Source organism: Hemiscyllium ocellatum, chromosome 1 (genome assembly GCF_020745735.1).
Source record: "Hemiscyllium ocellatum isolate sHemOce1 chromosome 1, sHemOce1.pat.X.cur, whole genome shotgun sequence".
NCBI lineage: Eukaryota > Metazoa > Chordata > Chondrichthyes > Orectolobiformes > Hemiscylliidae > Hemiscyllium > Hemiscyllium ocellatum.
Window position 1 is genome coordinate 162,997,112 of NC_083401.1, and position 25,654 is coordinate 163,022,765.

A 25,654-nucleotide genomic window follows, 5' to 3' on the forward strand; every position below is an offset into this window, starting at 1 on the left:
ATTAAGCTGACTGGCCTGTAATTGCCCATTATATACTGTTCTTTTCATATTTGTCATGAGACATTGGCACCTGTAGCTAGCCTTATTGCACAACTTTAATTTCCCTGAGAAAGTGGTGGTGAGCTGCTTTCTGGAATTACTGAAGACCTTGGGGTGTCGCTGCACCCACAATACTGTAAGGAAGGGAGTCCCAGGATTCTGAGCCAGCGACAGTGAAGAAACAATGATATAGTTATAAGTCAGGATGGTATATGGCTTGGAGGAGAACTTGTGGGCATTGGTATTACCATGCCCTTGTCGTTCTCAGGGGTAGAAGGAGTCATGGGTTTAGAAGGTTCTGTCAAAGGAACCTTGGGTCATTGTAGATGAACCACGCTGCTGCCATTGTGCATTGGTAAAGCAAATGTATGTGGAAGGTAGTGGGTGGGGTGCCAGCCAAGTGTTATTTGTTCTGGATGGTGTTGAACTTCTTGAAAGTTGATGGAGATTCATTCATCCAGGTAACTGCTGAGTATTCCATTAGAACCCTAACTGTACCTTGTGGAAATACACTGGGGAGACATGAAATGGGTCACTAAAGAATTCCTCCTCTGATCTGCTGTTGTAGCTACAGTATGAAGTGGCCAGTCCAGTTCAGTTTTGAGTCAGTGGCAAGCTCCAAGCGGTTAGTCTGGAGGATTCAGAAATGGTAATGCTATTGAATGTCAAGAGGCAGTGGTTAGATTCTCTCTTGTTCACTCTTCTCCCTTTGCAGAAAATGTGAGTAGCTCTTCTGTCTTCTAGCACCTTGCATGCAGCCAGTGAGATTAAAAAATAATGGTCAGAGCCACTGCCATTTCTTCTGTAGCAGCCTGAAACACACTCTGTCTGAGGCAGGTGACTTGTAAAATTATCAAGGATGCTACACAGCGTAATATTTCTTGGCCTTTTTTATGTTAGATTTTTCATACTCCCTTCCTTGATTACATTGTTTTGTCCCTCTGCTTTGTGAAAACAGAAACAATCAAGCATGCCTGAATCTTACACATCCATGCAAAAATGTCACCTTTTGATCTCTGACCATACTTACTCTTTATGTACGCACTTGCTCTTTATGTATTTTATTGCCAATATAGTTTCATGGCCCCTCTTTGCTCTCTCAATTTTATTTTAACTTTCTATACTCACCTGAGCTATCTGACATTTTGAACATTTGGACATCTGATATAAACTGTCCTTTTAATGGCTTTGCTCTTGTCTTCAACCACACCCAGGGGAGGTGCTCCATTCACAGCCTGGGGTAAGGAAGAAACGAGTTTAATACTGGCAGCTTGCAGGCATTCAGAAACCTCGTGGTAATCTGTGCTGAGACCATCAGGCAATTGCTTGCAGACTGAATTTGAGGTACATGTGCTCTATTGAACCTTTGTTTCAATTTCAGAAAGAGCATTGCCTGAATCCCAGGATTGGATTTGTTTTTTTCTGATAGAATTATAGATTATGATCCCAAAGCACCAGCAAAGGTCTCAGAAACTCATTAAATTTTTACCTTTTTCAATCACTATAAACCAATGTCCCTGCTGACGGCGGCTGTCATTGATTTTCTGCCCAGTCACTGCACCGTTATATGGATGACGCAGCTGCAGAGATCTAAGATCATTCTAGAAAATAATTGCAGGATTCTTTTGGCAGCAGCTAAACTTTAAGATGTCTTGACATTAGCAAAATCCCAGCTGTATTCTGTGAGAGTCCTGCGAGCATAACTATCCTAGTTCCTTTCATTTTAACAAAGTCAGCAGCTGTGCCCATTATTTCTCCCACCGCGTTGAACACTGAATATATTCATGTTGGTTCCAGTTTCAGTCAGTTGCTGCAAGCTGCACTGATTCTGTTGATTAAGCAGAGTGCACACACAGTATAAGAGTACAGTACGAGCAAGTATATTTTAAATTCTCTTTCAGAATAATCTTTTAAGATTGAAGGAAATGTTTCCAAATCTTGATCAGATCGTAATTAGAAAACTTCGAAATTACAGGGTATAATTTCTGCAAGTCTGGTTGGGCAGTGACAGTGGCCTGACAGAACCTCAGCAGTTTCTGGATCAGTGATGCTGGAAGAGCACAGCAGTTCAGGCAGTATCTAATTGCCTGAACTGCTGTGCTCTTCCAGCACCACTGATCCAGAATCTGGTTTCCAGCATCTGCAGTCATTGTTTTTACCTAGAACCTCAGCAGTGGCAGTTTCCACCTTTCTGTGGGATTTTTGCTGATTCTGCCCAAACTATCGGACACAGGTCAACTCAAGGGTGCTTGCAGAGTTGTGCTATCTGCTGAAGGCCATCTATATTTAGTGTCTGTGCAAGAAACTGCTGCCTCTCATTCAACCTCCCAGAGCAGTTGTGTCGTCAGGACAGGTCAATATAGGTTTCCAGAGAGGACTGCACATGACAAATCTGTTTGCATCCTTTGAGATGACATTGAAGTTTGTGAAGAAAAGAGTTCCATAGACATCCTTTACCTAGACTGGAACAGGAGTTTTGCTGCAAACTATCAAAGCCTGGTGCAAAGGGTAGACAGGCAGGAGGCTGGAAGAACACAACAAGCCAGGCAGCATCAGGAGGGGGAGAAGTCAACGTTTCGGGTGTAATCCTTCTTCAGGGCTGGGGTTGGGTGTAGGGGGAGCTGCAGATAAAGGGGGTGGCAGGGGCAGGTTGGTGAAGGGATCAGTGAAGATAGGCAGAGGGTACGACCTGGTTGGTCAATGGGAGGAATGAATCCGGTTGGTGGCAGAGAAGGAAGGGTCAGTCAGAGGAAGCAAGGTTATTGGACAACTCAGTGTTGAGTCCTCCAGGGTGTAGGCTGCCCAGGTGGAAGATAGGTGGTGTTCCTCCAAGTTGCGGTTTGACTCCTTGTGGCAGTGGAGGAGGCCAAGGATGGTCATGTCAGAAAGGGAGTGAGAAGGGAAAGGAAGTAGTCTTCTCTACCTCGGGAGTCCAAACATAAACTAAGGGAATGTTTCGCTCAGTATCTCAGCCGGGCCCTCTGGGGCCTACCTGACCTCCCAGTCACCGCCCATTTTAATTCCCCTTCCCACCTCTTTCCAACATGACCTCGGCCTCCTCCATTGCCACAACGAATCAAAAAACAAATTGGAGGAACAACACCTTATTTTCTGTCTGGGTAGCCTACAGCCTGGAGGACTCAACATTGAGTTCTCTAATTTCAAATAACCTCCCTTCCCAGCCCCTCCCCCCTCCCATTGCTCTGACCGACCCTTCTAGCCACTGACCAGATTCATTCCTCCCATTGACCGACCAGGTCGTAACCTCTACCTGTCTTCACCTATCGCCACTTTGTCACCCTGCCCCACACCCTTTATCTCCAGCTCCTCCCATACCCATCACCTAAAGCATTGACTTCTCTGCCTCCTGATGCTGCTTAGCTTGCTGTGTTCTTCCAGCCTCCTGCTTTGGATTCTGACCTTGGAATCCAGCATCTGCAGTTTTTTTGGATCTAGCAAAAGGGAGATAAGCATGTATTGAGGTCAGCTTTGGAGAGCATTAGAAACTGTGTCAAACAAGGTAAAGGATGGTTATTCAGAGACATCTATGAGTTGGTGCCAGGAACAGGTTATTCCAAAGAGCAGTGCTATTCAGTTTATTCATTTTGCTGTTAGACTTTTTATCAGTGATGCAGGAGTGCAACGGGAAATAAAGCTGTTTAAATTTCCCTGTGACGCTATGTTGTACAGTGGTGCAGACAGGACAGTGGGAGATGAAGTTTGTAACAATGAAGAAGGTGTTGTCTTGTGTGAAGGAACCTAAGTAGGTTGGGGTTAGGAAGCTAAAGTGAGACCTGGCAAAATGGCTTTTATTATAGACAACTGAAAAGTGATGTCATTAGCGAAGGGACCAGGCTATTTGGCTCTAGAATGTAGCACAGGGAAAAATAATGGGCTAGTCACCATTGAAGATTTTTATTCGTAACTTGAAAGTAATATTAGCGTATAATTTATCTATTTGCTATCAGGGTAAATCGGATCCATTCGGAGCTATCTCACAAACCTCCCAACTGTTTGGTATACTTCAGCCAGATTTTCATGATGGAGGTGGGAACCAGGAATTGGGGGTTTTCCAACATTGCTATCCCAATTCTATCCCAGAGTGCCTGCTGGCAGGATTTTGTGCTGCTGGAAATGGCCAGAGATAGAAATGGGGGTGGGTCCACCACATCCACTCCCTACCTGCCACTTGTTCTCCCATCCAACGCCACATGGTCCCAAATCAGGACTGAAAAATCCCAAATCCAGATGCAGGTGATTTACTTGAATACTAGCCATTACAGAATATTGTTTCTTGAAATCTTAAAGGGGGAAGATCATCTATACATTCCAGAAAAATGTACACTCATAATGCATTGTTGATTTAATATGAAAAGCACAGCAGAGTGCTTGGGTTTCCCTGTCTGGGAATGTGATCACCATGTTTCTCAATGCAGAGGGAGGAAGTCCCATATTTGAGATGATAGATTTGATCATAGCTGTGTAAGAAAGCCCTGCAAATGTAAGACCTTGATCAAGAAGGAAGAAAGGCAGAAAGCAGGAAAATATACTCGAGTTCCCACCAACTGCCATTGGGAAAATGCTGGACTTACTGAGCAAGTAGTGACAAGTAATTAAGAAAATCACAATGCAATCATTAATGTAGTTTTAGAAGAATAAAATCGTGTATTGAGAAAGATGTAGCAAGCAAAATGGTTAAAGAGGAACCTCTGGATATAACATGTTTCATTTCTTTAAAAAAAATTTACTCGGGCGCCACGTAAAATGTATCTACCAAACCATGATGCTGGGGGTCAATTTTAGCATTGGTAGGGGACTGGCTAACTAACAGGAAACAGGCCGCAAGAGGCAGGAGAAATCTCAGCTTTGCAAACCTAAACTGGAAAACCAGGCACTGGACTTCACATTTCCAGTCCAAAGGTGTGGGATGAATTGGGAGTTGAATAGAGCTCAAGACTTTGCCAGTTCCTGAAGCTGGCTGGGAAGAGAGTCTACCTCCGAGCTCTAGGACTGTGGTCAATTTTTTAAAATAAAGATTAAAACATAAAACCTCCTTCCTCCTTACTCATTCTCCCCTACACTCCCCTTCACCTCCACGCACTCCCGATGTCCCAGTCCTGCCACCCTAAGCCCATCCACCACTTCCCATGGCCCCTCAAATCCCCGTGCCACTGTATGCACATTGACCTATACCCACAGTCCTTCATTCTCCCTGTACTACTCTGTGTACTACTCTTTATCCATTCACAATGGGCCTCCATAGAATCTCTGCCTCCCCACGCCCATTGCCCATTCCCCATCGCCCCTCATAGCTGTGTCCATTTCCAATTTGACATAGCCCTTCAGAGTCCCTGTGCCACCCTTTGCTCATCGACACATTCCCCCCCCCACGGCCTGGGGGCATGGTAGATGGTATCAGCATGTCAAGGACAGATAAGTGGGCATGCGAGCAGTACTCTGTGTTAAAATGGCCTGTTGCTAGGAGAAGGTGGGGTCGTGCTTGCACACAGACTAGAGTGTTCTGTAAAAGAGGTCAGCCAGTCTGCATTTAATTTCTGCAATGTAGAGTAGACCACATTGGGTGCAGCGAATACACTAAATAAGATTGGAGGAGGCCTAAACAGTTGAAGCAGCACCCAATGTAGCCTACTCTACACTGGAGGAACCAAACACAGACTGGGTGACCATTTTGCAGAACCTCTCCAATCCATACGCGCACAAACCTTCCCATAGCCAGTCATTTGAGCACAGGGTCCTGTTTGTATGCCCACTTGTCTGTCCTCAGCATACTGCAATGCTCCAGCGAATCACAGTGCAAACTGGAGGAGCACATCACATCTTCAAATGAGGCAGTTTGTAACCTTCTGGGCTCAATGCTGACTTCAGTACCTTCAAATTGGGAACCCATTCCCTCCCTTTCTTTTAGTTTTGCTTGTTACATTCTCTGTCACCATGTCCTCTCCCCCCCTTGCCCCACCCCAGTGGGACTGTCTGTCCTTTGCAGTCTGGCGGTTAGACACAACATTGTTCTGCTATTCTCACATTCTGATCACGTAATCTGAACTGTCAACATCTTCTCTCCCCCAGCACTCCAATGCTGCTTCACCAACTATCACATAAATGTTTCCCCTCAGCACTTCACTTGATCCCTGATGAAGAGTCTTCCAGACTTGTAATATTAGGTTGCTTTCTCTACAAGGATGTGGCTCTGACCCACTGTGATCTCCAGCAGCTTCAGTAATTTGCTCCATCCAATCGAATGATCTGTACTCCTTTTCCATGCTCCCTCATATCCCTGTTTCAACTCAGTGTCTTCTGCCATCACCTACCATTTAACACATTGAGTATTCACAAGTACCCATGTACACAAGTGAAAAAATTAACATTCAGCATTGCAGAGTGCATGCTACAGGGAAAGCATTCATAAAAGAATGCATTTTTATTCTTCTTGGCAAATCTTGATGCTGGTTCACATCCTTGACACTTAACATGTTGACATGTCAACACACTTCTTGACAGTTTTGGACAGGACTTGACAAGTTGCAAAGTCCCAAAGGGTTTGTGTGCCTTTCACATACAATTCTCTGTACGGTTAACAGTCGCAAAGGGCGCCTGATAGATCCCCTCCCCAATCAAACTCTAACCCCCAATTCCAAAGGTGGTCAGGGACTGTGGAGTGGTACAGTGGTTCAGTGGAGGGCGGCACGGTGGCTCAGTGGTTAGCACTGCTACCTCACAGAGCCAAGGACCCAGGTTCAATTCCAGCCTCAGGTGTTTGTCTGTCTGTGTGGAGTTTGCACATTCTCCCCATGTCTGCATGAGTTTCCTCCGGGTGCTCCCACAGTCCAAAGATGTGCAGGTCAGGTGAATTGGCCATGCTAAATTGCTCATAATGTTCAGGGCTATGTAAGGTAGGTACATTAGTCAGGGGTGAATGGGTCTGGGTGAGTTACTCTTTGGAGATTCAGTGTGGACTTGTTGGGCCGAAGGGCCTGTTTCCATACTGTAGGGATTCGAATTCTAATTCATATCTGCATGAGTATCTCAGTCCTCAAAAGGGATATGTAAAAGAATTAAGCTGCATACAATCCTGATTGTACGTGGTCTAATCTCCACACTCTGGATTCCAGACACCAATGATTGCAGAATCCAATTTGAGTGGAGACAAGTGGCCATTTAACTGGCACACATGAATGAAATGCTTCCCGTCCCAATCTTGCTTCCATTAAAATGAGAAATGCCGAGTTCAGGGACCGTACTTGGGATTCTGACTTTTCCACTGTTTTTGCTGCAATGGAGGTGGGTAAATTGCGTTATGTTAAATGAGTTATTTTCAAGTTGGCATTTGTAGCTAGAGGACTGCTGCAGAGATCATGGCTAGGGCTTCAGTGGTTTACAATCTCTTAGTTTCTGACATGAGAAGATGGTGTCTATTTTTAAGCTAAATTTCCTGATGATGCAAAGGTAGGTGTGGAAGCAAGACTGCACAATAAGTCTGCAAAGGGAATGGATAGGTGAAGTGAATGGGCAAATATTAGGTAGACTGGATAGAATATAAGTAAATATGAGGAATAAAAACTATTATTTAAGTGGAACGGGGGTTTCAGAGTGCGGTTGTACAAAGATACCCGTGTGTTCTTGTGTATAAATCACAAAAAAAAGGCAATAACCACGACTCCATTTAGCAGCAACAGTGAGAGCGAGGACTGGGGGTGGGGTGGGTGGGGTGGGTGGGTGGAGACTGCTGGGAAGGGAAATTTCCCATGTAAGTACATACCTTGTGGAATCAGTGACATCCATTATGGAGTAGTGGGAGCGGCCAACTTGCGCTGCGGGATGGTGAGTGAATTGCTACTTTTGGGCAGTGACCCTTCACTACACATGTAGTGTCTCCCACCCGTCCTCCTCTAACCAAACAAAAAAAGACACTGGTGTGTTGATAAAGTAAAGTTTTCATTTTCTTTTTTATTGTGTGCTCATAAGTAGTGATGATTGGGTAAAAAAAACAAGTTTATTTCATTTATTTGGTATTGTAGTTGGACTAAATTAAGCTTAAGAGTGAAAATGGCAAAAGATCCCACACCCACGTTATGCTCCTCTTGCTCAATGTGGGATCTCAGGGGTGCAGCTGGTGTCCCTGTGCAGGAAGTGTGTCCAGTTGCAACTCTTGTTAGACCACATGACAGATCTGGAGCTGTGGATGGACTGACCTTGGAGCGATGCTGAGGAGGTCATGGATAGCACATTCAGCGAATTGGTCACACTGCAGATTAGGATTGCTAAGGGAGAACGGGTATGGGTGACCAAAAGGCAGAGAGAGAGAGAGAGAGAGCAGCAAGGTAGTGCAGGTGTCCCCTGTGGTCAGGTATACCGTTTTGGATACTGTTGGAGGAAGATGGCTCACCAGGGCAAGGCAGCAGGAGCCAGGCTCATGGCACCATGGCTGACTCTGCTGTACAGAAGGGCAGGTTAAAGAGTGGAAGTGCTATAGTAATAGGAGATTCAATAGTAAGGGGAGTAGTAGGCAGTTTTGTGGTCAAAAACAAGACTCCCAGGAATGTCTCAGATCGGCTGCAGAACATGCTGAAGGGGGAGGGTGAGCAGCAGTTATCATGGTGCGTATAGGCACCAATGATGTCCGTAAAAAATGGAGAATTTTACAAGCAGAATTTAGGGAGTTAGGAGCCAAGTTTACAAAGTAGGACCTCAGAGATAGTAATCTCAGGATTGCTACCAGTGCCATGTGCTAGTCAGAGTGGAAATGAAAGAATAGGCAGGATGAATGCCTGGCTTGAGAGATGGTGCCGGAGGGAGGGGTTCAGATTTTTGGGACATTGGGACTGGTTCTGAGGGAGGTGGGGCAATTGTAAATTAGACAGCCGACACTTGGGCCGGACTGGAACCGATGTCCTTGGGGGTACTTTTGCTAATGCTGTTGGGGAGGGTTTAAACTAATGTGGCAGGGGAAAGGGAAACAACATGAGGAGGTTAGTGGACAGTAAGGAAGTAGTGTTCAAAGCCTGTAAGGAACTAGATAATGAAGTCAGTGTGAGTAAGGGGAAGAGGAGGCAGGGAGCAGATGATGAATGCAAAAGGACTCGTGATCTGAGTTGCATTTGTTTTAATGCAAGTGGTGTAGTAGGTAAGGCAGATGAACTTAGGGCTTGGGATATGTTTGTATATTTGTACTTTATTTTTTTAAATTTGTATTTGTATATTTGTACCTGGAGAATTATGTTATTGATATTACTGAGACTTTGTTAAGGGAAGGACAAGATTGGCAAATAAATATCCCAGGATATAGATGCTTCAGGTGGGTTAGAGAGGGAGGTAAAAGGAGTATAGGAGTCGCATTACTGGTCAGGGAGGATATCACAGCTGTTGTGAAGGAGGGCACTATGGAGGACTCGAACAGTGAGGCAATATAGGCAGAGCTCAGAAATAGGAAGAGTGTGGTAACAATGTTGGGGCTGTACTACAGACCTCCCAACAAGAGTGAGATCGGGGGACACATATGTAGACTGATTATGGGAAGATGTAGGAGCAACAGTGTGGTGGGGATGGGAGATTTTAATTTTCCCAACATTGACTGGGATTCACTTAATGTTTGAGGTCTAGATGGAGCAGAATTTGTAAGGAGCATCCAGGAGGGTTTTATAGAGCAGTCTATAAAAGGGGAAGGGGTCATTTGAACCTGGTGTTGGGGAATGAGCCCGGCCAGGTGGTTGAAGCTTCAGTAGGGGATTACTTTGGGAATAGTGATCATAATATAGTAAATGTTAGAATACTCATGAACAAAGATGAGAGTGATCCTAAAGGAAGAGTGCTAAATTGGGGGAAGGCCAACCAATGCAAAATTTGGCAGGAGCTGGGGAATGTGGATTGGGAGCAGCTGTGGAGGGTAAATCCACATTTGATGTGTGGGTGGCTTTTAAAGAGAGGTTGATTAGAGTGCAGGACAGACACGTTCCTGTGAAAATGAGGGATAGAAATGGCAAGATTAGGGAACCATGGTTGACAGGTAAAATTGTGAGACTTGCTATGAGGAAAAAGGAAGCATACATAAGGTCCACGCAACTGAAAGCTGCTGAAGCTTTGGGAGAACATTGGGAAAATAGGGCCAATGTGAAATGAGGAATTAAAAGGGCTAAAAGGTGCCATGAAATATCTGCGGCAAATAGGGTTAAGGAAAATCACAAAGCCTTTTATTCGTATACAAGGAACAAAAGGGTCACCAGAGAAAGGGTTGGCCCACTCAAGGACAAGGGAGGGAAGTTATGCGTGGAGTCAGAGAAAATGGGTGAGATTCTCACTGAGTACTTTGTGTCAGTAAACACTGAGGAGAGGGACATGAGAGAACCAGTTGAGGTTCGGCATAGATACTGTAGGTCAAGATGGCATAAGGATGGAGGAAGTGTTGGTTATTCTAAAAGGCATTAAGATGGACAAGTCCCTGGGTCCAGATGGGATCTATCCCAGGTTACTGAGGGAAGCAAGACAGGAAATAGCTGGGACCTTAACAGATATCTTTGCCGCATTCTTGAATACAGGTGAGGTCCCAGAGGATTGGAGAATTGCTAATGTTTAAGAAGGTTAGCAAGGATAATGCAGGTAATCATAGACCATGAGCCTGACAACAGTGGTAGGGAAGATGCTGAGGGCCAGGATATATTTACATTTGGAAGAAAATGGGCTAATCAGTGATAGGCAGCATGGTTTTGCGGAGGGAAGATCATGTCTTACCAACTTAATAGAATTCTTTGAGGAAGTGCCAAAGCTGATTGAGGAAGGAAGGGCTGTAGATGTCATTTAACTGGACTTAGTAAGGTGTTTGATAAGGTTCCCCATGGTAGGCTGATGGAGAAACTGAAGTTGCAAGGGGTCCAGGGTGTACTTGCTAGATAGATAGAAATCTAGCTGGGAAACAGGAGACAGAGACTAATAGTGGAAGAGAGTTTCTCAAAATGGAGACCTGAGACCAGTGATGTTCCACAGGGATCTGTGTTGGGACCACTGTTGTTTGTGATATTTATAAATGATCTGGAGGAAGGTATAGGGTGGTCAGATTAGCAAGTTTGCAGATGACACTAAGATTGGTGGAGTAGCAGGTAGTGAAGGGGACTGACAGAAAATGCAGCAGAATATAGATAGACTGGAGAGTTGGGCAGAGAAATTGCAGATGGAGTTTGATCCAGGAAAATGCAAAGTGAGGATTGGAAAATCCAATTCTAGAGCAAACTATACGGTAAATGGAAAAGCCCTGTGGAAAATTGATGTACAGAGAGATCTGGGTGTTCAGGTCCATTGTTCCCTGAAGGTGTCAACGCAGGTCAGTAGAGTGGTCAAGAAGGTGTATGGCATGATTTCCTTCAGTGAACAGGGTATTGAGTACAAGAGTTGGCAGGTTATGTTACAGTTGTGTAGGACTTTGGTTCAGCCACATTTGGAATACTGTGTACGGTTCTGGTGATCACATTACCAAAAGGATGTAGATGTTTTGGAGAGGATGCAGAGGAGGTTCACCAGGATGTTGCCTGGTATGGAGGGCACTAGCTATGAAGAGAGGTTGAGTAATTTATGATTATTTTCATTAGAAAGACAGCTGTTGAGGGGGGACCTGATTGAGGTCTACAAAATCATGAGATTTATAGACAGTGGATAGCAAGAAACTTTTTCCCAGAGTGGGGACACAATTACTGGGGATCACGAGTTCAAAGTGAGATATTTAAAGGAGATATTCATTGGAAGTGCTTTACGCAGAGGGTGGTGGGTGCCTGGAATGTGTTGCCAGCAGGGGTGGTCAAGGCAGTCACGATAGCGTCATTTAAGATGTATCTAGACAGATACATGAATGGGCAGGGAACACAGGGATACAGATCCTTGGAAAACAGGCGATGGCTTTAGATAGAGGAACTGGATCGGCTCAGACTTGGAGGGCTGAAGGGTCTGTTCCTGTGCTGTAATTTTGTTTGTTCTCTTCCTTCTTTGCTCTTTTGACTATAAGGAAAGGACTTTGACGCAATGATAGGGAAGGGATGTGAATATAGTTCCAAGACAGGATGGTGTGTGTGGCTTAGAGGGGAACTTGTCAGTGGTGGTGTCAGCACGTATCTGCTACTCTTGATGTTCTTGATAGTAGATGTCCTGTGTTTAGAAGGTGCTGTCAAATGGCCCTTTGTGAGTTACTGCAGTTCATCTTGCAGATAGAACATACTATTACTATTGTGCATGGGTGGGGAGGCAGAGAATGTGAACGATGGTTCCGAACATGTGGATTGCCTTGTCTTGGATGGTGTCAATTTTCTTGACTGTTATTAGAGCTGCACCCATCCAGCCATTTCTAATGGTCTTGTACCTACCAAGATCTGGCGAACAACAATGTTAACAAGGAAGGACAGGGTAAAGCTCAGATAAGGGAATATTGTTTCACCCAGCAGGTAAAACTACTTCATATAAAAGGGGATTTTTGTTTGGAATACATTGCTTTGGAAGAAATTGAGAGAGGTTACATCAGTAATCTTCAAAGGGAATTCAACAGGAATTTGGTGTGAAAATCATGGAAGCAATCTTGGTACCTGGTTGCTTCCTGAAGTTGGATTGAAATGCTTTGCCCTGATCCTTCACATTTTTATACTTTATTTCCTTCAGGCCAGTGTTTTTTTTTATTAAAATGGCTTCAAGTTGTCAAAAAATTTAGACAACAATTTTCCCCAGGTGGCCAGAACTCTCTATTCTGGTTACTTTATTTGTAACGCATGACAAACTGTTGACTTTCTTATCAGACTTGACTGATTTTTATTTGTTGGTTTGGAAGAGGCACACAAGTCAACATTTTTATCAGAATATAGCTGTATTGGAATACTTGCTGCCCAGTGATGCTGTGAGATGTTTATCTACCTAACACTTGCAGTTTGCTTCTCCAAATTGAGAGATAGGAAAAGCTGTCAAGAGGTGACTGTGGAGGTAGGAAGATGATGTAATTTTATGCCTTCCTTTCATTGGCAGTACCATCAACCAACATGGGACCAAGCTACTTGAAGCCATTGACATACCAACACAGGGGGTAGTGTTTTATTTGCTGTTATGCAGGATATTCAGCAAGAGTCTCCCTCAGAACAAATTAAACCAACACCAAAGAGCTATTTGGATTGATGAGCGGCCTGCCCACCTCTGTTACCCAATGCAGGCAGCATCATACCATTGTGTCCTTTCTGTTTCTTTAAGAAAATGCAAACCCTTACCCAAAGATGAGTCTTTTGTAAGTTAATTAATTACCATTTCTCCAGACAATCAAAAGCCTTTCAATGAAGTTTTAAAAAATGTTAACATGCTTTTAATTTATTTTATTCATTATTAATTATGCTAGATGAGTTGAGTGCATGAACAGCTGGGGTGCTATCAGATGAAATAAATATCTTGCTTGGTCAGGAACATTACTAATCCTTTTGCGATTACCACTATTATAGCTCACTTTGAGGTTGTGGTAGGAGGCCAGCCCTATCAGCGTCTTTTGTTAAATGGTTGCATCTGCTTGTCATGTTTTCTCAACACCCTGAAAGCTTAAAACACCTGTAGGGCCTGATGTGAAATCAGTGATATTCACCAGACGAGCCTTGTTTCTAAATAAAATCACTCAGTGCAAAGCTTTAGTCACTAATTATACAAATATAAAATAAAGAAACGCTGAGAGACTTGATCTTAAGTAGCCTGCTACACATCTGGGTACAGGACTCATCGGTGGTGACCATCCTTTGATATTAGCACAGCAGTTACTCAGGGTCATGAGTTTCTGTCATGGTTCTTGATGAACTGAAAAGGCCGCTTATAGACCTGTGTGTCTTTGGGCTTATGAGGCAAGAGATCCCACAAGACAGTGAGGTGCAGAATTTGCTTCCTTTTCTTTCCTTCTGTGTCTCTGCTTTGCCTAATCTTTAACACATTATGACTCAAAGCATGAGGTAGCTTGAAGGACAAAGTATCACCATTCTGAATAATTGTTAGCAAACCTTACCCAGTCAATAATGTCAAAGCTGCTGCACTTCCAGGAGAGCTTCAGACAGTCTTTTTCTTTCTTTGAAAAGCAGAATGAAAAGTAAGCCCTAATGGCAATCATGTAATCCCCCCAAAAAACCCCATCTGGTTCTCAGATCTCCTTTAGAGAAGAAAATCAGCCATCCTTACTTGGTCTGGCCTACATGGGACTCCAGAACCACAGCTGGTGTGACTCTAGCCTGCATTCTGGACAGTAAGGGATGGGCAATATACTGGCTTCGCCCACAAAGCCCACGTCCCGTGAATGGATTTAAAAACAAGTTGGCCATTTGAGAGCTGAGAATGCAGAACCCGGTGGGGGAAGATGGTTTTCGGTTATCTGGACATCGTGGTCAATCTGACAAAAGTTGATTTTGGAGTAGGTTTTCTTGAATTCTTATGGAGCTGGCTAAAAATACATTAACATTTGTTCGGCATTCCTCTTACTGAATCAAAAGGATTTAATGATGACATTGATGATGGAATTTCAATCTCATAGAACCCCTACAGTGTGGAAACAGGCCATTTGGCCCAACCGGTCCACACTGACCCTCCGAAGAGTAACCCTCCCAGACCCATTCCCCTACCCTATTACTCTGCATTTACCCCTGATTAATGCACCTAGCCAACATATCCCTGAACACTATGGGCAATTTCCCATGGCCAATTCACCTAACCTGCACATCTTTGGATTGTGGGAGGAAACCCACACAGAGACAAGGAGAATGTGCAAACTTCACACGGACAGTCATCTGAAGTAGGAATTGAACCTGGGTCCCTGTCGCTGTGAGACAGCAGTGCTAACCACTGAGCCACCGTGCTGCACAAGCAGCCATATTCAGCAAAAAATAATTCAGTGGCAATGTAGACTGACTTCCTGATTTCTAATATTTTTAACAGAACTTGGATGCAATTGACAACGCCAGCATCTGTTGTCCCTCCTTAATAACCCTTGAGAAGTAGGTGATGAGTTGAACTGCTGCATTCCAATAGCTGTAGGTACACCACAGTGTTGTTCAAAAAGGAGTTCCAAGATTTTAATCCAACAGCATTGAAGACACAGCTGGAGTCTCCATCTAAGTCAGGATGCTGTGAGTTGGAGGAGAACTTGCAGGTAGTGATATTAGAGAGGAAAATATGCCTTTTATACCATCCTCCTCCTCCTCCCAGTAAACTCTCCCACTCACATCCTTGGGACACTGAGTTCCTACACACATTGATTGGAGTGATCAGCATGCAAACATATTAACTTCCATTTTCAGAAGTCACCACCTCAGAGTTCCATATACAAATAAAAAGATTTACAGGGAGAATCGGTCACCAGATGTAAAAGTGGGAAGTGATTCTCTAAGACTGGATGTGTAAAAGTAGAATAAGGTGACAAAATCCCATGTTGTTGGACAAAAGAGGAGAGTTTCTGGAGATAATTAATGTCTTGAGTGTAGACCCTTTGTCAGGTCGAGACAGAAGGTCTGTGTGTAAAATGGTAATTCTTCTCACTTCACTATAGCATGTCCAAATCCTCACTCCTACAGATCTTTGACAGTTTGTTTCTGTATAAGACAGGAATGCATGAAATATAAGAAATATAAAGTTTCAATTTTTCTGTTCTTTTCTGTACTATTGACCAAACACAGTGGTAAGATGTCACCTTCTGAGATGGTTAGGCAATTTTGACTAACTGGATGTACGTGCTCTATTTTAAAATGTTCTATTTCAAAAAAAAATCTATTTGATACTTTAGACTTATATGAACATATTTGATGTCATTTAAATTGAGGAGAATATGCAATTGAAATTCAATTTATAAACAGATCCATTTTTAACAAAGGCATTATGTTCTTCCTAAGTTATAAGTTTGTATTATAGGCAACTAGAATGCTTACCTGTAGGAGCTGATCTTGTCCTCAACAGGAAGAATGCTTTTTGTGAGGAAACGGAAATGTAACAACTTCCTGTTTTTATTCTTTCTGTCATCATTTAGTATGAAATATGGCAGCTGTGATTCACATGTTAGGTTCCAAAGGAATGCAAGAGCTGCATCGGAATTAAGTGACATTACATTGGACTTCTATGTAGCCAAAAGACATAGATATAATCTTGAAGAATGACGGTGTTTGAAATTATTTTGGGAAAAATGATTAATTGGACTTTATTATAGCTATTGAAAATAAAGCAAATACAGTGAGTAATTTCAAATGTGCCTACTTGCATGCTTTGTTAATCAGCAGTTTTTGTTTTGTCTCCAATAGGTTTGTGAATATGCAGATGGAACTAAGTCCTTGAAACTGGGTGACTTTGGTCTGGCAACTGTGGTGGATGGGCCCCTGTACACAGTGTGTGGTACACCAACATACGTCGCTCCAGAGATCATCGCAGAGAGCGGGTACGCCGTGACCAGACACCCTTTGGCTGGGCATGTTTTGGCTGAAGTGGGGTAACTCTCAGCATGTCCCATTAGTTAGACATGTTGGTGCACGTTTAAGCTTCGAATTTTTTTTGCCTTTGTTTTGCCACAAGTGTGAGCTAATAATGGTGCAATGAAGCAGGGACCTCGATGAATAATGTTGTTTCTCTTTAATCAATGTGATTAAAAGGATGAGACATACATGATCTGAGCTAGAGAGTAAATTCGAATGACTGAATTCAGTGTCAAGAAAGATTCTGGGTCATCCAAGATACAGAGTGAGAAGAAATTGTGCCTGTAAGAGTTACTCCTTTATTGAGGTATTTTAGGTGTTGGTGGTGATTTCCTCGAATCCCAGGAGCAGCAATTACTGTCTTATATGCTGTTGCATTGTTTTGGAACTTTGGGGAAAAAGGATCAAAACAATGGCACTTTTCAAAGGAGGATGATAGACAAAAGGCAGCGTCCCATGGTCAGCAAGGGAGAGAGAGAAAGAAATCTATACTGCTAACTGACACTGCAGTGAATCTGCATAGATACTGCCATTGCTGTTTGAGTTCATGGATCTCTGCACATTGGAGTGCATGCACGAAAAATGAATAAACAGTGAAATATACCTTGGAGGAACCTGTGTGGGAGAGCTTGCAGCACAGGAACAGATAAGTGCATAGTTTTTAGCGTATAACCTTGCTGTAAGTCTACAGTAGTGAGTAGATTGAGTTCAGTCTTAATTATATTTTATTGAGATCTTCCTCTTAATTAAATTATAAAAATATAAACTCTAAGTACTAAGTTAGCTGGAGTCAGAGAGTGTGGTGCTGGAAAGGTACAGCCAGTCTGGCAGCATCCGAGGAGCAAGAGAATTGACATTTCAAGTATAAGCCCTTCCCCCTCATTCCTGATGAATGGCTCATGCCTGAAACATTGACTCTGCTGCTCTTCGGATGCTGCCTGACCGGCTGTGTTTTTCCAGCACCACACTCTCCCACTCTGAGCTCCAGCATCTGCAGTACTCACTTTCTCGTAAGTTATCAGCACAGTGGCACAGTGGTTAGCACTGCTGCCTCACAGCGCCAGAGACCCGAGTTCAATTCCCCGCTCAGGCGACTGACTGTGTGGAGTTTGCACGTTCTCCCCGTGTCTGCGTGGGTTTCCTCCGGGTGCTCCAGTTTCCTCCCACAGTCCAAAGATGTGCAGGTCAGGTGAACTGGCCATGCCAAATTGCCTGTAGTGTTAGGTAGGGGGTAAATGTAGGGCTATGGGTGGGTTGCGCTTCGGCGGGTCAGTGTGGACTTGTTGGGCCGAAGGGCCTGTTTCCACACTGTAAGTAATCTAATCTAATCTATCCTGGAGCACTGCTTTTTTTTTAAAGAGTAATAAGACGGTGCTATATTCTGGTTTTGAAGATTGTGAAGGAGCAAAGATGGCCTTAAGTAGAGTGATATGCTCTTCCTGTTGGATGTGGGAGTTTACGAAGGGTTTCCATGTTACTAATGATTAAGTCTGCAGGAAGGGTCTTTGGTTGCAAACACTACACGGTCATATGGATCGGTTGGAACGGCGGTTAGAGGTAATGAGGAATTTACAAGAGCTATGGGGTATGATGGATAGAAGTTATAGGAAGGGAGAAAAGCTGCAGATACAGTCAGGTACATGGGTTAACTCCAGGAAAGATAAGGCAGGTAGTGCAGGACTCTCCTGTGGCTATTCCCATTGCAAACAAGTATGCTGTTTTGGAAGATGTAGTGGATGATGGACTCTCAGAGGAATGTAGCGTGAACAGCCAAGTTTCTGGTATCGGGACTGGCTTTAAACTTATGAAGGGTATGTTGGGTTCCAAGTGATTGATTGTGTTAGGGGAGTGTCTAGTCAGAGGTACAAACAGACGTTTCTGTGGCCAGCAGCGAAAAATCAGAATGGTGGGTTGCCTCCCTGGTGCCAGGGTCAAGGATGTTCAGAGAGGGTGCGGAAAGTTCTCCTGGGGGAGAGAAGCCAGCACGAGGTGACTGTACACATTAGAACTAACAACATAGGAAGGGAAAAGGTTGAGATTCTGAAGGAAAAATATAGGAAGTTAGGCATGAGTTTTAAAAAGGAGGTCCTCAAGGGTAGTAATATCTGGATTCCTCCCTGTGTTACAAGTGAGGGTAGGAATAGGAGGATAGAGCAGATGAATGCATGTCTGAGGAGCTGGTGCAGGGAAGAAGGGTTCACGTTTTTGGATCATTGCAATCTCTTCTGGGGTAGAAGTGACCTGTACAAGAAGGACAGATTGCACCTAAATTGGAAGGGGACTAATATACTGTCAGGAAGATTTGCAGGAGTTGCTCGGGAGGATTTAAACTAGTAAATTGGGGGGAATGGGGGTGGGGTCCAGGGAACTAGTAAGGGAAGCGATCAATCTGAGATTGGTACAGTTGGGAAAAGAAGCAAGTCAAACAGTCAGGAGAGGCAGCAACAAAGCAAAGAACAAGGTAGGTGATAAATTACATTTATTTCAATGCAAGGGGCCAAACAGGGAAGGCAGATGAACTCAGGGCATGGTGAGGAACATGGGATTGGGATATCATAGCAATTACAGAAACATGGCTCAGGGATGGGCAGGACTGGCAGCTTAATGTTCCAGGATACAAATGCTACAGGAAGGATAGAAAGGGAGGCAAGAGAGGAGGGGGAGTGGCATTTTTGATAAGGAATAGCAATACAGCTGTGCTGAGGGAGAATATTCCCGGAAATACGTCCAGGGAAGTTATTTGGGTAGAACTGAGAAATGAGAAAGGGATTATCACCTTGTTGGGATTGTATTATAGGCCCCCTAATAGTCAGAGGGAAATTGGGAAACAAATTTGTAAGGAGATTTCAGCTATCTGTAAGAATAATAGGGTGGTTGTGGTAGGGAATTTTAACTATTCAAACATCGATTGGGACTGCCATAGTGTTAAGGGTTTAGATGGAGAGGAATTTGCTAAGTGTGTGCAAGACAATTTTCTGATTCAGTATGTGGATGTACCTACTAGAGAAGGTGCAAAACTTGACCTACTAATGGGAAATAAGGCAGGGCAGGTGACTGATGTGTCAGTGGGGGAGCACTTTGGGGCCAGCGACCATAATTTTATTAGTTAGAAAATAGTGATGGAAAAAGATAGACCAGATCTAAAAGTTGAAGTTCTAAATTGTGGAGGAAGGCCAATATCATGGTATTAGGCTCGAACTTTCAAAAGCTGATTATGTGGGGCACATGTTCGCAGGTAAAGGGACGGTTGGAAAATGGGAAGCCTTCAGAAATGAGATTACGAGAGTCCAGAGACAGTATATACTTGTTAAGGTGAAAGGAAAGGCTGGTAGGTATAGGGAATGCTGGATGATAAGAGAAATTGAGGACTTGGTCAAGAAGAGAAGGAAGCATATGTCAGGTATAGACAGCAGAGATAGAGAGAATCTTTAGAAGAGTACAAAGGCAGTAGGAGTATTCTTTAGAGGGAAATCAGAAAGGCAAAAAGGGGACATGAAATAACTTTGGCAAATAGGGCTAACGAGAATCCAAAGGGTTTTCACAAATACATTAAGGACAAAAGGTCAACTAGGGAGAGACTAGGGCCCCTCAAATATCAGCAAGGCAGCCTTTGTGTGGAGCCGCAGGAGATGGGGGAGATATACTAAACAAGTATTTTACATCAGTGTTTACTGTGGAGAAGGACATGGAAGATATAGACTGTAGGGAATTAGATGGTGACATCTTGAAAAATGTCCAGATTACAGAGGAAGAGATTCTGGATGTCTTGAAATACATAAAAGTGGATAAATTCCCAGGACCCGATCAGGTGTACTCTAGAACTCTGTGGGAAGCTAGGGAAGTGATTGCTGGGCCTCTTGCTGAGATATTTGTATCATCAATAGTCACAGGTGAGGTGCCGGAAGACTGGAGGTTGGCTAACATGGTGTCACTGTTTAAGAAGGGTGGTAAGGACAAGCCAGGGAACTATAGACCAGTGAACCTGACCTCAGTGGTGGGCAAGTTGTTGGAGGGAATCCTGAGGGACAGGATATACATGTATTTGGAAAGTTAGGAACTGATTAGGATTAGTCAACATGGCTTTATGCATGGGAAATCATGTCTCACAAACTTGATTGAGTTTTTAGGAGAAGTATAAAGAGGATTGATGAGGGCAGAGCTGTAGCCGTGATCTTGTGGACTTCAGTAAGGCGTTCGACAAGGTTCCCCACAGGAGTCTGATTAGCAAGGTTAGATCTCACGGTATACAGGGAGAACTAGCCATTTAGATACAGAACTGGCTCAAAGGTAGAAGACAGAGGGTGATGGTGGAGGGTTCCTTTTCAGATTGGAGGCCTGTGAGCAGGGGAGTGCCACAAGGATCGGTGCTAGTTCCACTACTTTTCATCATTTATATAAATTATTTGGATGTGAACATTTGGAGATATAGTCAGTAGGTTTGCAGATAACACCAAAATTGGAGGTGTAGTGGAGGCCAAATAAGGTTATGTCAGAGTCCAACGGGATCTTGATCAGATGGGCCAGTGGGCTGAGGAGTGGCAGATGGAGTTTAATTTAGATAAATGTGAGGTGCTGCAGTTTGGAAAAGCAAATCAGAGCAGGACTTATGCAATTAATGATAGGGTCCCAGGCAGTGTTGCTGAACAAAAAGACATGGGAGTACATTTGTTCATTGTTCCTTGAAAATAGGTAGGTAAGATAGTGAAGAAGGTGTTTGGCATGCTTTCCTTTATTGGTCAGAGCATTGAAAATAGGAGTTGAGAGGTCATGTATTGGTTAGGCCACTGTTGGAATATTGTGGTCTCCTTCCTATTGGAAAGATGTTGTGAAACTTGAAAGGGTTCAGAAAAGATTTACAAGGATGTTGCCAGGGTTGGAGGATTTGACCTATAGGGAGAGGCTGAACAGGCTGGGGCTGTTTTCCCTGATTGTTGGAGGCTGAGGCATGACCTTATAAAGGTTTATAAAGTCGTGAAAGGCGTGGATAGGATAAATTGACAAGGTCTTTTCCCTTGGTTGGGGGAGTCCAGAACTAGAGGGCTTAGGTTTAAGGTGAGAGGGGAAAGATATAAAAGGGACCTAAGGGGCAACTTTTTCATACAGAGGGTGGTACGTGTATGGAATGAGTTGCCAGAGGGAGTGGTGGAGGTGGTACAGTTACAGCATTTAAGAAGTATCCGGTTGAGTATATGAATAGGAAGGGTTTCGAGGGATATGGACCAAGTGCTGGCAAATGGGACTAGATTAGGTCAGGATATCGGGTCGACATGGACGAGTTGGACCGAAGGGTTTGTTTCTGAGTTGTACATCTCTATGAGTCTAATTCACGTACAGTGAGAGAAACAAGGGAGAGGGGAAGAGCAAATGAAAAAACTGAAGCAGAAAGTAAGTTTTTTTCGCATTTACATTTTTAAAATTTCTTAAAAAAGTTTCACAGCTAAGAGGAATGATGATCCTTTTACAATTCTTGACTTTCTGGATAATAAAGGTGAGTTGGTAATCATCGTCATAATGCTGATCGTTTCTGGACTTAACTTTTCTTGCTGAGATTAGTTGACAACTAGCCCCATTCCTGTCTTCCCCCTGCCATATCACCTTCCTCAAAAGAGATAAGATTATAGAATTATTTACAAAGGAAGCCCAGCAGTATAGTCGGCTTAAAGAAAATTAAGTGCATTTCTGTGGAGACAAGGGATAAAATGGAATTGATGGAAGAAAGATATCTGAAGCTTAACCTGTAGACAGGGAATGGTTGGATTGGAACTAGTTGCTTTATTTCTGTTATTTTAACATTCCTATATTATTAATTATTTTTACAGATATGGATTAAAGGTTGACATTTGGGCAGCAGGAGTCATTACATACATCCTCCTGTGTGGCTTCCCCCCATTCCGCAGGTAATCTGCTTCAAGCTTCTCAAAGTCAGGAATTGTCTTCTTTCCTACCCTAGTACAAACAAGCACGTTTATCCTGAGAGTGTGCAGCTCGTGTGAGGAACACGTGCTCTTGCATTTGGTGACAGAACATTAACTAACTAGAAGTAAACTGTTACTCTAAAAGCTGCCAAAGTTCCAAGTTCATTGCAGGTTCTAAGAACAAAAACTGGAGATACAAAAGCTCACGTGGAGGTTGTGAAAATTCAGTATTCCCACGTTACCAGCTCCTGCTGAGTTTAAATACTGTTGTTAATGTGGCAGCAATTAATGGAACAGAGATGCTCAAGAACATCTTTATTCTTTCCTGGGCAGCAGGCCCCCCCCTACCCCGTCCGTTCCCACCCCGCGCCTGTACGCCCCACAACCCCGTCCAGCACTGCTCCCCCACCCACCCCCTAACCTGATCCGATACACCATCCCACCTCCTCAGGCAGCTGGACTGAACATCAGCAGTAAGATTCCTGTTTCCTTGGGGTGTGAGTCTCCAAACAGCACGCACGTTCACACACAAACGCACACACACCCTTTAATTTTGACTTTTTGACAAGTTCCACCTCTGCCCTGTACAGGACAATGTTGGAGAGATTATCTGGGGAAGGGGGGGGTTTAGGGTACACCCCTCTGTAGAACTCCGAGGAGAGAGAGAGGGTGGCAGGTCAGTCATAGAGTCATAGAGATGTACAGCATGGAAACAGACCCTTCGGTCCAACCTGTCCATGCCGACCAGATATCCCAACCCAATCTAGTTCCACCTGCCAGGCACCCGGCCCATATCCCTCCAAACCCTTCCTATTCATATACCCATCCAGATGCCTTTTAAATGTTGTAATTGTGTCAGCCTCCACCACTTCCTCTGGCAGCTCATTCCATACACGTACCACCCTCTGCGTGAAAAAGTTGCCCCTTAGGTCTCTTTTATATCTTTCCCCTCTCACCCTAAACCTATGCCCTCTAGTTCTGGACTACCCCGACCCCAGGGAAAGACTTTGCCTATTTACCCCTATCCATGCCCCTCATAATTTTGTAAACCTCTATACATTTAGAGACGGTGTCTGGACTGTCCAGGACTGTTCTCAGAAGCATTTCAGTGAGCTGAGTTCGCTTTTATTCATTGTACCTGTGAACAAATATCATGATCAGGGTTGAAATAGCTCTTTGACGTAATGTTACTATCGGGACCTTGAGATCCCCTTCAGATAATTCGATATTCGGATTATTGATATTCGGATAATCAAGGTTCCTCTGTATAGGAATTTGGGACCAGTAGGGATGGGCCATACAATTGAGATGGGTCTTCGACTGATCAGATTAAAGAATTCTTCCTGAGGCATTTAGGTCTAAACAGCAAGTGTAAACTAAAATATTTAATTCAACGTTAAATCATGTACAGAGAGCAGAGAGAAACGACAAAGATAAAATTAAAAGTTGGTTTTTATTAAATTGCCAAGAGTAATTAAAATCTGAAAAAATTGTAACTCTGAACAATTAAAAGTTAATTGTTCAATGTCAGAGACATTGAATGTAAGTAAACTTTATCACGCTGCAGCTGGTTCCTTAGCAAGGTACCAAACTAGTGCAACTTGTGGAGGAACAGGGAGCATTGTACACCTTCCTGTTTCTCACATTTAACTCCACACATTCAGACACCAAAATTACTGCTTTATTAATGGTGTGCACTAATCAATTCACCATTGTTTGTGCCACAGAATGCATGCTAACTGCAGTGCACATTAGGATTGAGCTGTTACATTCATTTTCCTTGAAAACTCTATTCAGAAGACACATTGATAATTTCCGTATCGCTGACAGAACTGGTTAGTCTGCAGGTTGAAAGCCCTGACGACAGTCTATTTGCTGAAAGTGAGGACTGCAGATGCTGGAGGTTAGAGTTTGAGAGTGTGGTGCTGGAAAAGCTGATGAAGGGCTTTTGCCCAAAACGTTGATTCTCCTGCTCCATGGTTGCTGCCTGACCTGCTGTGTTTTTCCAGCACCAGACTCTCAACAGTGTATTTGACACATTTCATCTATCTGTCTATGGACACAAGAAGCCATCTCCTTTGCTCAAATTATTTTTCTGTATTTACTGAGAGTCTCAAGAATCCAGAAACAGGTACGTTAAATGGATCGATTCAAGTCATTTCCACATTCTTCTGTAATAACCCTGTTTTTGTGTTTCTCTAGTGAGAACAATGTCCAGGAAGACTTGTTTGACCAGATTCTTGTTGGACGACTGGAATTTCCCTCTCCTTACTGGGATAGTATCACCAACTCTGCGAAAGTATGTACAGAGTTCTGAGTTATTTAGAGCCAGGAATGATCGAGTTACAGCAGAATTTTAAAGTGGGATTACCTTCATAAACCTTCAAATATTTGGCAAACATTTCACAGAAGGAAAAGAAATGATAAAACTTGTGAATGAAATATACTGGTCCTCTTCATCTTGAATGCCTCGGATGGAGTTATAGTATACCCAGTGTGTTCATGTCCAAGTACTGTTGGCTTTTGACTGCACTTTTTTCCCTCTGGGTTACTCATGCCTGTTGAAACCGTAACTGGGGTAATGCAATCAGAGCAAGGAGCACCATGCACTACTTATTACTGGGCTGAAAAGTGAAGCAAACACATCATGTCCCAGTCCCATTTATTACAAAGTTACCTCTTTGCAGCCATGTTTACACAAAACAAAAATCTGACTTAATGATTTCAGTTCTGGATGTAGGTTTGCTCACTGAGTTGGAAGGTTCATTCCCAGACATTTCATCACCCTACTAGGTAACATCATCAATGGCCTCCAGGCACAGCACTGTTCATGATTCCCACTTTCTATTTATATGTTTGAGTTTCTTTGGGTTGGTGATGTCATTTCCTGTGGTGATATTATTTCCTGTGCTTTTTCTCAGGGGGTGGTAGATGGGGTCTAATTCGATGTGTTTGTTGATTGAGTTCCAGTAAGAATGCCATGCTTCTAGGAATTATCATGCGTGGCATTCCAACTGGAACTCTATCAACAAACACATCGAGTTAGACTCCATCTACCAACCCCTGAGAAGAACACAGGAAATGACATCACCAACCCAAAGAAGCCCCAACATATAAATAGAAAGCAGAAATCATCAGCAGTGCTTTGTCTGGAGGCCAACTGAAGATGTTACCTAATAGGATGACGAAACGTCTAAACATGAGCCTTCCAGCTCAGCGAGCAAACCTACATCCAGAACCTCAACCTGA

At 43.5% G+C, this 25,654-nt stretch overlaps 1 protein-coding gene across 6 annotated transcripts in view; it reads left to right on the forward strand.

Moving 5' to 3' along the window:
- dclk2a (doublecortin-like kinase 2a) overlaps nt 1–25,654 on the forward strand; it is a 314,799-nt gene that overhangs the window by 260,581 nt on the left and 28,564 nt on the right. For all 6 annotated transcript variants that reach the window (XM_060827326.1, XM_060827342.1, XM_060827359.1 and 3 more), the window contains 3 exons: nt 16,323–16,456; nt 22,310–22,387; nt 24,608–24,704. In XM_060827326.1, coding sequence (XP_060683309.1) covers nt 16,323–16,456; nt 22,310–22,387; nt 24,608–24,704 — 309 coding nt within the window. The remainder of the gene's footprint in view (nt 1–16,322; nt 16,457–22,309; nt 22,388–24,607; nt 24,705–25,654) is intronic.